This window comes from Anguilla anguilla, chromosome 6 (assembly GCF_013347855.1).
Source record: "Anguilla anguilla isolate fAngAng1 chromosome 6, fAngAng1.pri, whole genome shotgun sequence".
In the NCBI taxonomy this organism is placed as follows: domain Eukaryota; kingdom Metazoa; phylum Chordata; class Actinopteri; order Anguilliformes; family Anguillidae; genus Anguilla; species Anguilla anguilla.
Window position 1 is genome coordinate 43260573 of NC_049206.1, and position 13205 is coordinate 43273777.

The 13205-nt window shown below is 50.3% G+C and overlaps 1 protein-coding gene across 9 annotated transcripts in view; it reads right to left on the minus strand.

The window, feature by feature from the left end:
* Positions 1-13205, minus strand: part of LOC118229021 (centrosomal protein of 170 kDa protein B-like) — a 38814-nt gene that overhangs the window by 8752 nt on the left and 16857 nt on the right. For 8 of the 9 annotated variants that reach the window (XM_035420652.1, XM_035420654.1, XM_035420650.1 and 5 more), the window contains 10 exons: positions 11633-11749; positions 9401-9925; positions 6849-7885; positions 5662-5856; positions 5328-5466; positions 3429-5096; positions 1848-2109; positions 1104-1263; positions 786-824; positions 125-259 (listed from right to left, as the gene is read on the minus strand). In XM_035420652.1, the coding sequence (XP_035276543.1) occupies positions 125-259; positions 786-824; positions 1104-1263; positions 1848-2109; positions 3429-5096; positions 5328-5466; positions 5662-5856; positions 6849-7885; positions 9401-9925; positions 11633-11749 (4277 nt within the window). The remainder of the gene's footprint in view (positions 1-124; positions 260-785; positions 825-1103; positions 1264-1847; positions 2110-3428; positions 5097-5327; positions 5467-5661; positions 5857-6848; positions 7886-9400; positions 9926-11632; positions 11750-13205) is intronic. The other variant, XM_035420655.1, reaches the window with a different exon arrangement.

Below are 13205 nucleotides of genomic sequence, written 5' to 3' on the forward strand. Positions count from 1 at the left end.
ACTGCTTGACACAGCTGTCATGCCCGACCGTTCCCGGGCCCTGTGGCCAATTACACACTGTCCTGCGGGGCTGCCCCAATCTACGTTAAAGCAGCATTTTATGAGAAAGACGTTTAATAATGACCTCCTCGTGGTTCCACGGTCGGTGACTGATGACCGGATCTCGGTCGTTCATGTTCGTGTCCGGGTCCTTTGCCCCGGCCGAGCCTGGCAGAACTTTCCGGCAGTTCAAGCTGGCCTCAGGAATGCTCTGGACTAACTGTGAGTCAACAGGAATAACACAGTGACCAACCTTGACCAATCAGACCGTGATATACTGCTATGAGGCCATGGAGTCACTGCGCATTAAGCTTTAAAATGCGGAACGTTGTAGAAATGCTGGAAGCATGAGAGCGCAATGCAAGTGGAAGCGATTCCACATACAGTTTGGTGAAAGGTGCAACTGTGCACTTATAGATTGTGGTTTTGAACCGAGTGGGACACTGTCTCTGAGCAAAGCAACACAATCCAACTGCAGCAATGAAAACTATTCAGCTCCTTAAACAACTTAAGGAATAGTGGAAATTCCTTGTTGGCTGTTGGTCTTTAGGTCCACTCTTGGATGAAAGCGTCTACTGGCCATATTAGGCTTGATGTAGTGAGCCAAACAGTCACATTCAGGGTAACGCTACAGGTCAGGAATACAAGGTTTCTGGATGAAGGAGGACACAGAGCTGCTGTTTAGCCAAGGATGAACAGGACATGCGAAATGGAAATACAAAAGAGCGCAGGAGTGTATTATGCACCTGAGATGAGGTGATGACTCGCGAGGGCGGGCATGTCCTCTGTTGACATGCAAAGAAAGAAGAATAGCCATGAATATTAAGGGAAGCAACTGAAGAAGAAGCCACCTGCTTTAAAGTTCACAGCATGTTAGAGCTCTTGGTGTATTTTGAAGCAAAGCAAAAAAAAAAAAAAAAAAAAATGTATTAAAAACTTTGCATGCCCACTTTGCCATTCACTGAACTTAGGACTCAGCAACCATCGACCTTCAGGGAACGTCTCAGAGGTGATTAAGAGTGGTTGGTAGGCAGGGGGGTTGGGTGGTTCTGTGGATACCTCACCTCTTCTCGGGTGGACACGTTGGAGGCCGGTGCGTTTGTTGTGGTGCTGGTTGAGGGGTTTGCTCCCGCAGTTGAGCCGCTTGGCGAGTCTCCTTCGCCTGCCACGTCATGGATCTCCCGAGCCAGAATGGCCAGGTCTTTGGCCAGATCCTGACTGAGCCTGGAGCAACGCAATACAAACAAGCACAAACACACACGCACACACAGAACATATTGCATCAGTCCGGTTAGATCTGTTGCCTTAAAGACACTCTCTACAGGAAGGCCAGAAAAAATTTAATCTGACAAGCGATACAAGACAGCCCCAAGCATCACACAACAGAAGGGAATACTGTCATTCTCATGCCAGGAGCTGATGTGGGAAGCAGTATGAAGACATCAAGATCCGTCTATTACAGGGGTTCACAACAAGTGCCAATCCATTTCAGGAATTTGTGCCAACTTCTGCTCTGAATTATTTAGTTAGCTCAATCAATTCTTGTGCTCAAGTATACAGTAGGAGTGAACCAGCGTAGTTTATAGAGCTGTCAGAAAAATAAATCTAAGGAAATTGGTTGGAACAAAAGCCAGCATGCAGACCAAACCACCAGGGCTGGAGTTGTACACACCTGGTTAATTATAACGTCCACAGCTATAGCTGCCATGCGTTACTGTGTGCCTAACAGTTGAATGGGTTCTGGCTGAGCTATGCCAGTGCTGCCACAGAAAAGAGCTATACAGCGCCCTCCACTGGCCACCAGGTACCTTGCAATCTCAGCGCTGTGCGTGGACCAGTGCTGGTAGGGGTCGGCCTCCGGGTCTGGCTCCTCCTCCTCCTCCTCCTCCTCCTGTTCCGTCCGGCGGTGGGCGGGTTTGGGCGGGGCGGGAGCAGGGGCGGCGACGGGCCTCTGGGAGCCTGCCGTATGATTGGCTGCAGAAGCGTGGGGGCGTTTGTGTTTAGCGGAGGCGGAGCTGGCCTCGTACTCCTCCTCCGACGTGGAGGTGTAGTCCGGCCGACGCCGGGAGCCTTTACCCGGACGATTGGGTCGGAGGGAGGTCGGGCCGGGGGGGGTTAGAGGTTAAGGGAAGGATGGGGGGGGGGGGCGAGGAGGAAGATGAAGGAGATGGAAGAGAAGGGGACACTGCAGTAACCAATCACCATCAGAAGAGCTCATCAAGTCGTTCTGCACGCTCATTTACTGCCGAAGTCTCAACAGTACGTGAGAGGCCAGAAGCTGTTCATTTCATTCCCAGTTTGCAGTGGGGAGGGTTTAGATTTTTCAATCTTGCAAAACTAATTACCAAAAATCTCAACAGCTGTTCGGGTGCAAATGCTTAAACCACATCCAGCGCTGCTCTCAGAAAAAAATAAACCCTCCATCTACATCGTTTAACCAACTGTTTAATCATACAAAATTGTTTTCAGAATCTGGAAAATCCAATTGTATTTGCAGAACCGCCGCTGCAATGTCCTCCATCCACTAGGGGGAGCCTACAAAATAAACCCTTTATCTGGAGAATGAAATGATTTGTTTTATGGAAAAAAGATGTCAGTGAGGAAAGGTATTCAGCTGGTCCCATGAAGCACATTTCAAATTGACTTCCCTTGCAGAAATCATCCCTAATTCCCCCACAGGGTAATGTGCAGATCCATTTTACAGATGAGGAACGGAAAATAATCAGGGGCATGATGGACGTGTTAATTATGGACAGGAATATCATAGGAAGATGTTAGGGTACCCAGGAGAGTAGTAAAGACACCCACAGTATTTTGTTAATGTTCAAAATTGCATTTGCTTCGGAGCTGTAGTGTACCACACGGAGTTATCGCTGCAAGTGATTACTGCGGCTAAAATGTGAAAATTAACTCCTGCCGCAAATTGACAAAATTAGAGCAGGAGCCCCGTTTCCGTGACAACCCAGGTTCCAGAAAGGCCCAGATGCACAAAGCTGATTTGATCACCGGACACATTTTTCTTCCAAGCTCCCGCAGTGATGAAGTGGAAATGATCTCACAGCGTGTTAGTCCCCTCCCATAGGTTTCCTCACCAAAGAGCAGGTTTTGACCCTCCTATACACATTGCACAGGCTTTGCATTACACTCCAGTACAAAGGGGCTGCCTTAAAATAATCTGCATTCTGCTTGTTATAAATTATTTAAAAATAAACAATAATAACAAATATGTGCTTATTAACACACAGCTCTACATTTAACATCAATTTCAGGTGGTTTTTAATGCACTTCAGTTTAAAGCACCTTATATCAGGCCTCAACAGCAGTGCTGCACACCTACATAAAATCCGGTTAGTGGTGTGGCGGTAGGCTGGGGAGGAGGCAGTACTCACTGGCTGCGCTGGGGTATTTGGCACTGCTGGAGCGGGCTCGGATGATTGGCTGACGCCCCGCGGGCCCCGGCTTGGGCTCGGGCGCGGCGGGCTTCCGGGCGGAGACGGCGGCCCTCCCCGCGCCGGGCTCGGGTTCGCTGGGGGCGGTGAAGGAGCCGCTCCTCTTGCGCGGCATGGCCAGCAGGTCCAGCCGCGACAGCTTCCTCCCGTCGCCCGACGGCTTCCCCGGCGCGCCCGCGCCCGCGTCCGACCCCTGGGAGGCGCGGTCCGTGTCGCCGCCCTCGTTGTCCGAGGTGTCGCCCAGCCGGGCGCGGCGCAGCAGGGAGGCCCGGGTGGGCCGCGGGGCCGAGAGGCTGTTGGAGCGGATCAGCGCCTGCTGGACGGCGTTCTTCGCCGCCTTCCCGCCGTCGTCCTTCTGCAGGGGCGCGGCGGGCTTCCGGCGGGCGCCGGGCCGGGAGCCCGACTCGTGGTCGGAGGAGGAGGAGGCGGCGGCGGCGGCGGAGGAGGAGGACGCCCAGTTCTGCTGGTGGTCCGAAAGGTCCAGCGAGCCGCGGTTCCCGGCGCTGCGGCGCAGCTGGAAGCGCTTGCCCGGGTCGGCCTTGCCACCGGCGGCGGCGGGGTCGGCGGCCTGGCTGCGCCGCTTCTCGGACAGCCGCTCGCGGGCCGTGGGCTGCCGGGCCTGCTCGCGGGCCGACGGGCCGGAGGTGGACTTGTCCTTCTGCGAGCCGGCGGCGGCCGGCGGCCTCTTCCTGGGCGGGGCGGCGGCGGGCGCGGCGTTCTTGCTGCTGACCAGGCTGATGGTGCTCGCCGTGTCCACGTCCGAGTCGCCGGACAGGGAGTCGTCATGGCCCTGCCTCGAACTCCGCCCGGGGACCCTCGGGAGGGGCGGTATGGTGTCCCCGTCCGGCCCCCAGGGGTCCAGGTCCATGAGGCCGGGGTGGCTGGAGATGTGGGGGAGGCGGTTGAGCTGCACGTCGTTGCTGGGCCGGTCTTTGGTGAAGCTCTCCTGCCTGATGATGAACGGCTCCTTGGCGGGCGCGGGGTCTCTGTCCCGGGACTGGAGATTGGGAGCAGAGACATTGGACTTGACTAGTTTTCGGGGGTCGTGGGCAACTGGGTGACTGCTTGGTACAGGGACAGGGGCGGGGGCTGGGGGTATTTTGTGTGGGACGTCCTGCTCTCTCTCCGGTGGACATAGGACGGGGCTACGGGCTAACTCCCGTCTGGGGAAGCCCTGCTCGGACCCGATGTAGAAAGAGGTGGACCTCACCCCTGGCGCCGCCCCTTCCTCTGCCCCATCCTGGAGGCCCCTCCCCTCCAGCTCAGCTCCTCCTTCCGTCAGCAGCTCCCGGCTCCTCCCACTCCTCCTCGCCCCTGGGACATCTTCTGACCTGCTGGTGTCGCTCAGGCTGTCCGGCTCCAGGTCTTCCTGAACGGGCAGGTTGTCCCCCGCCTCAAGCTGTCGGAGGGGGCCCGGCCCCCTCTCCGCGGCCTGGTGGCCCCTGTAGGGCTCGGGCTGGATCAGGATGTCGGGGACAGCGCCTTCAGCCCTCTCTGACGGGGGCACCTGCGGGAGCAGCCGCCTGGCTCTGGACAAACCCTGGGGTCCATCAAAACCAGGCTCCCCTGCATGTGAACCTGGCATATCCTGATCCACAAATCTCCCATCTGTAAAGCAAAATGTAAGTGCGCATTTTTAAAACTTGTCAGCAATACATTTAAAAAAGCTTTTCCCCCTAGGCATCAATTTAGCATGTCAACAAATTCCTAGCCAATGATTGGAGTCAAATATCACGGACTTCAAACCCAACCATCATGATTTTGTTTGACCATTACATAAAAAATTATGTTTATAATTTAAATTAACTGATTTTACATTTAAAAGCTTCAGTGTCTCACCTCCATCTGCAGACTCAACTTGAGGTGGGGTGTCTGATAGCCCTGTGGGGGGCCCCGAGCCGCTGTAGCTGTCTGCTAGGCTGGCCCACTGAGACACCCACCTGGTGCCCCCAAGAGCAGCTGCGCAGGGGGGCTCCACCTGCAACAATGATGCAAACTGACTTCCTGGCTCACAAAATTCACTACTGACTGATTGGTTAAACCACAAAAAACTGTTAAACCTTGTAAGATCAAGCATTACCTTGGTTTAAATAACATAAATTGCATTACACATTCCATGTTTAAATAAAGCCATGTCCATTTGAATAAGAGTGACAACATGCCAGTGCTATACCTGTAGTGGGCCAGTGGGGGCGCCACTGAGAACAGAGGCGTTGAAGCCCTGTGCTGCTGTTGCTACTGCCTTCGGATCCAGCGGGCCGAGCTTGCCATGTCGTGGGCTTCCCCTGTTGTCCCTCTCCTTAATTACGGGCCGATAGGTTGCCGCAGAAACGCCGGTGTACTCAGGAGAGTCGAGAACCCCAAAAACCTGTCGTAAGCAGATTGTGTCAGACAAGGCTGGGACAAGCATGTTTGATGACGGTCCTGACGAACAGCGAGATAAGCCAATCAGAGCAAAAGGTCAAGCTACATCGCCTCCATGGTCTACATTGTCAACCCAATAAAACATTGTCAACATTGTAAGCCCAATAAAAGTATTTTCAATTAATAGTGTTTTCTCAACACCATTAATGTGTTTGCAGGCAGATGCAAGTAAAGTAAATACTGATCTGTAAATACTCATCTGAAATGCAGATCAGCAAATGACCTTTTTATTTGTTTAATATTTTTTCAAATGGTAGCCTACACATCCACACATTGGCTGAACGGTCTGGTATTTTGTGCAGAATATGAACTCAACTGAATATTCTGTAAGGAGTCTGTGAATGCTAATGATACAAAGAAACTGACCTAATTTCTTCCAAGTTTACAGAGCTTGTGACATTTATGTACTTAGTTATGATCACAGCATCTAAAATGCTGTGCTGTTCTTTGCATTTAGCTCCACAGCATTTGGCTCATGCCAAACTTCTGTCAAAATGTATTACAAAAAGATCAATGCATTTTCTGTCAACACAGAGCAAAACAAGGGATAGAATTACTAATAGTTATGCTACTCTTTTTCAAACAGGAGAGAATGTCTTCAGAATATTCATCTATAACCTGTGAAGGGTGGTCTCATATTCCCAAATTTATTAAACAAGAAAATTTTTTTTTTTTTTTTAACTCACAAATGCATACTTTTTACTAACAGAGGAACAAGACTGGTGATAACTTTTAATAATTGTATCATGTGATGATGACCCACAGCCAACGCATGTTCACACAAGAATGATGTGTAGACTGACAGAACTATTAAAACCAATTGCATGTATCCCCCAATTAAAGCATGCAGAAAAAATTATAAGCAGACATGACCATAGCCTAACTCAGAGCAGCGATAGGACCGTTGCGATGCAAAGGGGCGTGGCTTGAGCTGACCTGGTCGATCATGTTCCGCGCCTCCTCCACCTCCTTGTCCTGGGACTCGGTCTCGATGGTGTAGGTCCCGGCGTCGCTCAGGCTGTCCTCCTCCTCGCCCCTCACCGCTTTCGAGGTCTTGGGGTCCACGCTGCGGGCCACGCCCAGGGGCGCGGGCTGCGGAAGGGGCGGGGCGGGAGCAGGGGCCGGGGCCGGGGCGGGGGCTTGGACTGGGGAGGCGGCCGGCGCGGGGGTGCGGGCGGCAGGGTGGGGGTGGACCGGGGGCTGGGACGGGGAGCGGGAGGGGGACGGGGACGGGGAGGGGGCCCGAGGCGGGGAGGGGATGGCGGGAGCGTACGTCACCGTCGGGGGGGCGGACGCGGGAGGCGAGGGGAAGGAGGGGGAGGGGGTCTTGTCTCGCGCCGGGTCGACGGCGAGGCTGGTCTCCTTGAGGAACTCGGCGGCGAACTCCCGGGACAGCTTGGAGTTCTTGCCCAGGCTGCCGAACGGCTTCACGGTGACGCCGGAGGACTCCGCCCGCTCGTCCGCCTTCTCGCGGTGCAGGGAGCTGGCCCTCTGGGGCCCCCCATGGCCCTGGCCCTTCAGCGGGACGGTGACCTGCTGGGTGGGCGGGATCTGCCCGGGTGCGGTGGGCACGGCCCCCTTCCTCCTCTCCAGCTTGGCCTTGAGGGCGGAGTACGTGACGGCGTGGGCGTGGGCGGAGGTGTGGGTGAAGGACTGCGAGCGCTTCTTGCGCGGGTTGTCGTCGAAAAACTCGATGACGAAGGCCTGCTGGGTGTGGGGCTCGGGCGCGGGGGGCTTGCCCAGGCTCTGGGGGGGCGAGGCGGACCCGGGCGGCGAGCGGCAGGGGGCCTCCTCCAGGGCAGGGGGAGTGGGCGGAGTCAGTTGCCGCGGCGACAGCGCCCGGGCCAGGGCCAGGGCCGGTTTGTGGGGAGGGGCGGGCTGAGGCGGCACTTCTGTCTGCTGTGATTTGCTCTGCTTCCCCTTCAGGACAGGGTCCTCGGAATCACTCTGGGTTCCATCGTCATGGTGATGACCTGTACACCCAGATGAAAAAAAAAAAGATTTCCGTTTCAGATTCGGCAGTTTTCACTCCTCTCATGCACTCACCTCCCAGACAGATGACCAGATAACCAGACTATTTTATACACTATATTCCACACGGCACTACCAGAGAGAGCTACCACCTATTGGAGGAGAGGCCCATCCCTCTTTGACAACAACTGATAGCCTATGGGCACCTGGCTTATTATTACAATATATTTAAACGATAAATAATATATCATACACATAGTGGAAACCCTGTGAGCCCTAGCACACTTGAAGCAACCCAAGGAAAATTGTATCGCACCACTACAGACTCCCAGTGATTGTCAGCTGATGACAAAAGCAAGGCTTAAACTTTCAGGCCCAGCCTGCACCTATGATGAATGCGTCTTACAAACTGAACCAACTGGAAGCAAACAAATCAATTAAAGGTTTAGGAAACTGAATCCGTGAATTCTTTGCTGAAGTGCTGTTTCAATGTGTTGTTTTTTGCATTCACAAATGACCCAGAAATATTTTTAACTGACTCGAGGAAAAGAAAAAAAACCTAGAAAAGCCAGTGCCGAGATTGCTTTCTAACCCGGCTGAATGCCAGGTTTTCAGTGGGCGGGGTTAACTGGGTGCAATGTACATCACTAAAATTACGACTGGGGAAATCATTTCTACTTGTAATATGTACATGATGCTCTTGTCACTTTTTTGCAGGTAAGCATAGTTGGAAATTCCTAAAAATGAAGAGATCGACAAGAAATTCATTTCAGGAGGCCAACAGGCAGTGCAATATTGCAATAACACCAAAGGTTAACATCTGTAGTGCCCAAGAAGGCCACCTACAAAACTACCAACAAAAAAAAAAACAATGAGGCTTTGCTAGAAAGCTAGAACTGGCGTATGGTGCATTGCCTTCCCTCCCTTGAGCTCCCTCCCAGCTGTTGCTGATATGGACACTCCCGATGGATGCAGAACAGACATGTGATGGATTGGTAAGAAGGCCTCCCATTAGCTAGCAAAAATTAAACAGCTTTTAAGCTTAAATATGTGGAATTAAAGGCTTTCTTTATTCGGGAATAATGTCCGAAGTTTGAGACTGCTGTCAAGTGTAATGTTAGTGCACAGCTCAGTGTTACAATGCTATTAAACATGCAGATCAATCATTGTGCAACTACACAATGGTAACACCTAGCTTATGTTGCTTTCTTTTGTGTTGTGTTGCAATGTTACTGCACTGGACAACCTGCTCTAACCTAGCTATGAGGAATGGTCTACATATGAGGTGTCTCAGATATGAATATTAAGTGTCAACTGTCCTTAACTGCCAAACGGGTCACGATAATCTAATAGTGCTTATTACAATTTAATGGTAATAACAGGGTTAAAAACGTGAAAGAAATATTAAGACGACAATCAATTGTCACTTCTGGGGGATATAACCACAGTTTGAATCCAGTTTTCTGGACCATTAAAAATAAGAAAACAAAGATCTAAGATCTGTTCTCCAGCCTGACCTTTGAGAGTCTTGATGTTCATGGCCAGGTCACTCTTGGTGCTACACACATCCTCGCACGGCATTCTCTTCCTCATCATGCTCATGTCGCTGTGCACCAGCCAATCTGCCACCTTGCTCTCCGCTGACATCACCTCGGTGGGCGTGGTGGCCTGCAGCCGGCCGGGAGGCTTGTGCTGTCGCGACGAGAACTTGGTCACGTGATCCTTGATCTTGATCCTGCCCGGCCTGCAGTCGTCGAACTCGATGGTGAAGGAGGCGTGGCTCTGCATGACGGGGGGAGTGGGCGTGGTCAGGGCGGGGGTGGGCGAGGGGAGGACGGGGGGCGGGGCGTCAGTGTCCTTGGTGGGGATCTCCTGGACCTCGGTGTCAGGGGACGCGGGGCGCGCCTGGACCTCCTTGGTGGGGATCTCGAAATAGCTGGGCTCCCGACCATAAGAATAGATGGACTTCCCCTGGGAGGCCCTGTAGTCAGACAGGGGGCCGCCCATCTCCGAATCGAGTGCGGAACCCTCCTTTGGGCTCTCTGTGGACAGAGGATCATGGCATGTCATTGGATGTGACCATGGCTCCTCCTCCAAGGAGGAGCAGAGAGACAACAGCCACCAAATCACCTATTGGGCATGAGATTGTCAAATGCGTTAGAAATGACCAAAGCCTTTATTATTTCTACAGTGTAGACTGCAAAAAACACTGTGCACCATTCAATTCAAGCGGTTATTTAATTGGAAAGTGATTCATAGATATGCATTGTGTTATGCTTGGTTGGAAATTTCATTAAGTATAAATGTATAATTATTTATATATATATTATTAAGCTGTAATGAAACACCAAATTTAAAACAGCTTCTTAAAATTGCATTCTGAAAAGAAAAATTCATCAAGCAGGCCAGGGCATATACTTAGGACATTTTTTGAAAGCGTAATATAACTTAAGTTATCTCATTAAATCCCCTCATTAAAATGCTTATTTGTCCTCGAAATTATAAAGATAATGAAGGAAGCACAAGTGCAGAGAGAACATTTGAAGAATTCTTCACAGAAAATTGGGTTGTCTTTTCCTCTTTGCAGAGGAAAATGAATTTAATCATTATAATGGAAGCATTTTAATGAGAACTGAATGTCAGTCCTGTTCTGAGAACTGTTCTTAAAAAAAATACTGAACTAGAAAATTAGGTGATTCGTTTTATTTGGTCATCTAGTTTCATTTTTATTCATTACATGCTGAAAAGCACCTCACTGCAAAGCATGATAATTGATCATAAAAAAACATATACCATGAAATAAAAGCGGGTTGTCTGTACTTTTGTCTCATTCACCTTTGAAACTCACATGCAAATGGTTTAAGCATATAGCAAAAATAACAAATTTCACTCTACTGTTACCATACATTTACAGGGCACTGTATATACGTATGCATACATATGTCCACACACAGACACACACACACACTACATATAATGCCTCCTCTGGTGACAGGGCCATCTCTAGAGCATGCCCAAAAATACATTTATGCCACTTAAAGGCCCATCTGTTCAGTGTCATGTAATGATGTCGGCTGACTGTACTGAATCTCCACAGAATGGAGCATGTATCGGTGTACATCTGGCTTCACTGTAACAGTGTCTCAGAAAAGCAGTAAATAAGAAATGCTTTATTATAAGTTTTATAAGTTACCTGATTTCATAAATCTGTAACTTGTATACACGTTTAAATATAAATCAGTGTTCACAGAACTAATATTGTAATAGGTAAGGACCACAGGAAGCATATATTGAATGACTCATGCTGTTCCAATGGTGCTGATGGCTTGATGTGATCTGAATGACACTCAGTGGTTGAGTTAACTCATATATACAGGGATTTAGCAAACACAACTTGGTTGTTCTGGGCACATGACAGTGACCATGGACAAACTGTTCTGTTTTTTTTCTTGCTTCAGGTATCTTCCCTTGTCAGGAGTCTGTTTGGGTACACTCTATTCCCAATAATCTGTCGGAACTCGTACGTCAGCAGCTGCCATTGGCGCGCTCAGCCCGTATGGCAAATAATGATTAAAGGGGACGCGCAGCGATTAAACGAAGGCCGTTCTCTAGCAGCGGTGTAGCCAATCCTCGGAGAGCGCAGGTTTGTTTCGGGCTAATGAGCGCACGTGCCGAGAGGCCAGGATGCTGAAGGACCCTACCGAACCGTGACCGTGTTATGGGGGGGCCGCCCGGTGACGGGGACTGACCTGGGCGACCCTCGTCCGGCCTGCGTCCCTCGCCGTGCCGGCTCTTGTTCCCGGCGTCGTCCTCCCCCCACCACGAGGGCTGGCCGTACAGAGGAGTGGGCCTGGAGACTGAGGTCTCTGCGCACGCACAAGCACATGAGCGACACGAAAACATAAGGATGCATGATAACGAAACTGGCTTTTGGCTTGTCATTTACATAAATGTACAAGCATGCTTGTATACACATATGCAAGCATGCACATAATCAATACAGGACAGAATACGCACCATACCGCAGATATTTCCCAAACACCAGTCTTTTAACTGTGTCCTTGCCCTTTATCATTACAAACACACAGCTGAGCTTCCAAAGCCAGAGGGACCAGGGGTGCCACAAAGGGGATTTATCTCATAGTAATTAACCCAAAGCAGAAATAATGTCCCTTAGGTCTAAAATGGGCTAAGGTAAGGAGGCATGTGGCTCATATGGTCGGAGCTTCTCTCAATGACTTTGGCGTGAAGCAGTCAATGTATAATACACCCTCTAGAAAAGAGGGTGCCACAGGGCCATTACCCACAATGCATCTCTTGAATGCCAACTGATGCTGGGCAGCAATCAGTACCTTTTCGAACATTTAGTATAGCTCTGAACCTACGAACTTCTGGGTTCAGGGTAGACACTTCCAAACACGGGTCAGTAGGAGGCATACTGTTTAAACACCAACACATACAAAGTTCAAAATGGAGCACCGATAATGTGAGTTACTTCTCAAATGCCAAAAGGTGAAGGAATTACAACAGATACATCAGTAAGAGGGCCAAATCTATTCACTATCAGAAGAGGCATTTCCAGAATAAGTCCAGTTACATTTATCTTCATCACAGTGCATGCCATGCCAAGTGCGACATAGCTCAGGAGGTAAGACCGATTGTCTGGCAGTCGGAGGGTTGCCAGTTCAAACCCCGCCCTGGGCGTGTCGAAGTGTCCTTGAGCAAGACACCTAACCCCTGACTGCTCTGGCGAATGAGAGGCATCAATTGTAAAGCGCTTTGGATAAAAGCGCTATATAAATGCAGTCCATTTACCATTTACCAAGTGCACTTAGAGAGCCATTGGTTAGGCTACAGAACAGCAACATGTTACACCCCGAGGTCAGGAGTATGTGTTCTTCAGAGTTCAGACCCATGCAACTCAAATGGGGAAAAAGCCTCAGCAAAAGTCAATGTTAATAGGATCCAAGATCCAGTGCACATCAAACAGTCCACGCGAGACTGGGATGCTACCGGCTCAATGGATCAATCAGTAAGTTTTCTGCAAACGCTGCATCAGCAATTTTATAAAAACTCATAAAATACAAGTTTGTGATGGGAGGAGACGCTGAATAATGTATATGTATACCAGAGAGGCAGGACATGTTCAAAAGAAGGATTTTCAGAATCCAGCTCACAGATATTTTGTGCTGCTTTTAAAAGGACTGAATGAATGCGATCTCTGCACATAAAATACATATGCCATGGCCTTCACAGTCACCAGATCTGAACAAAGTTGGGCATTCATGGAACAATCTGGAACAACATAAGGAATTTTCCACC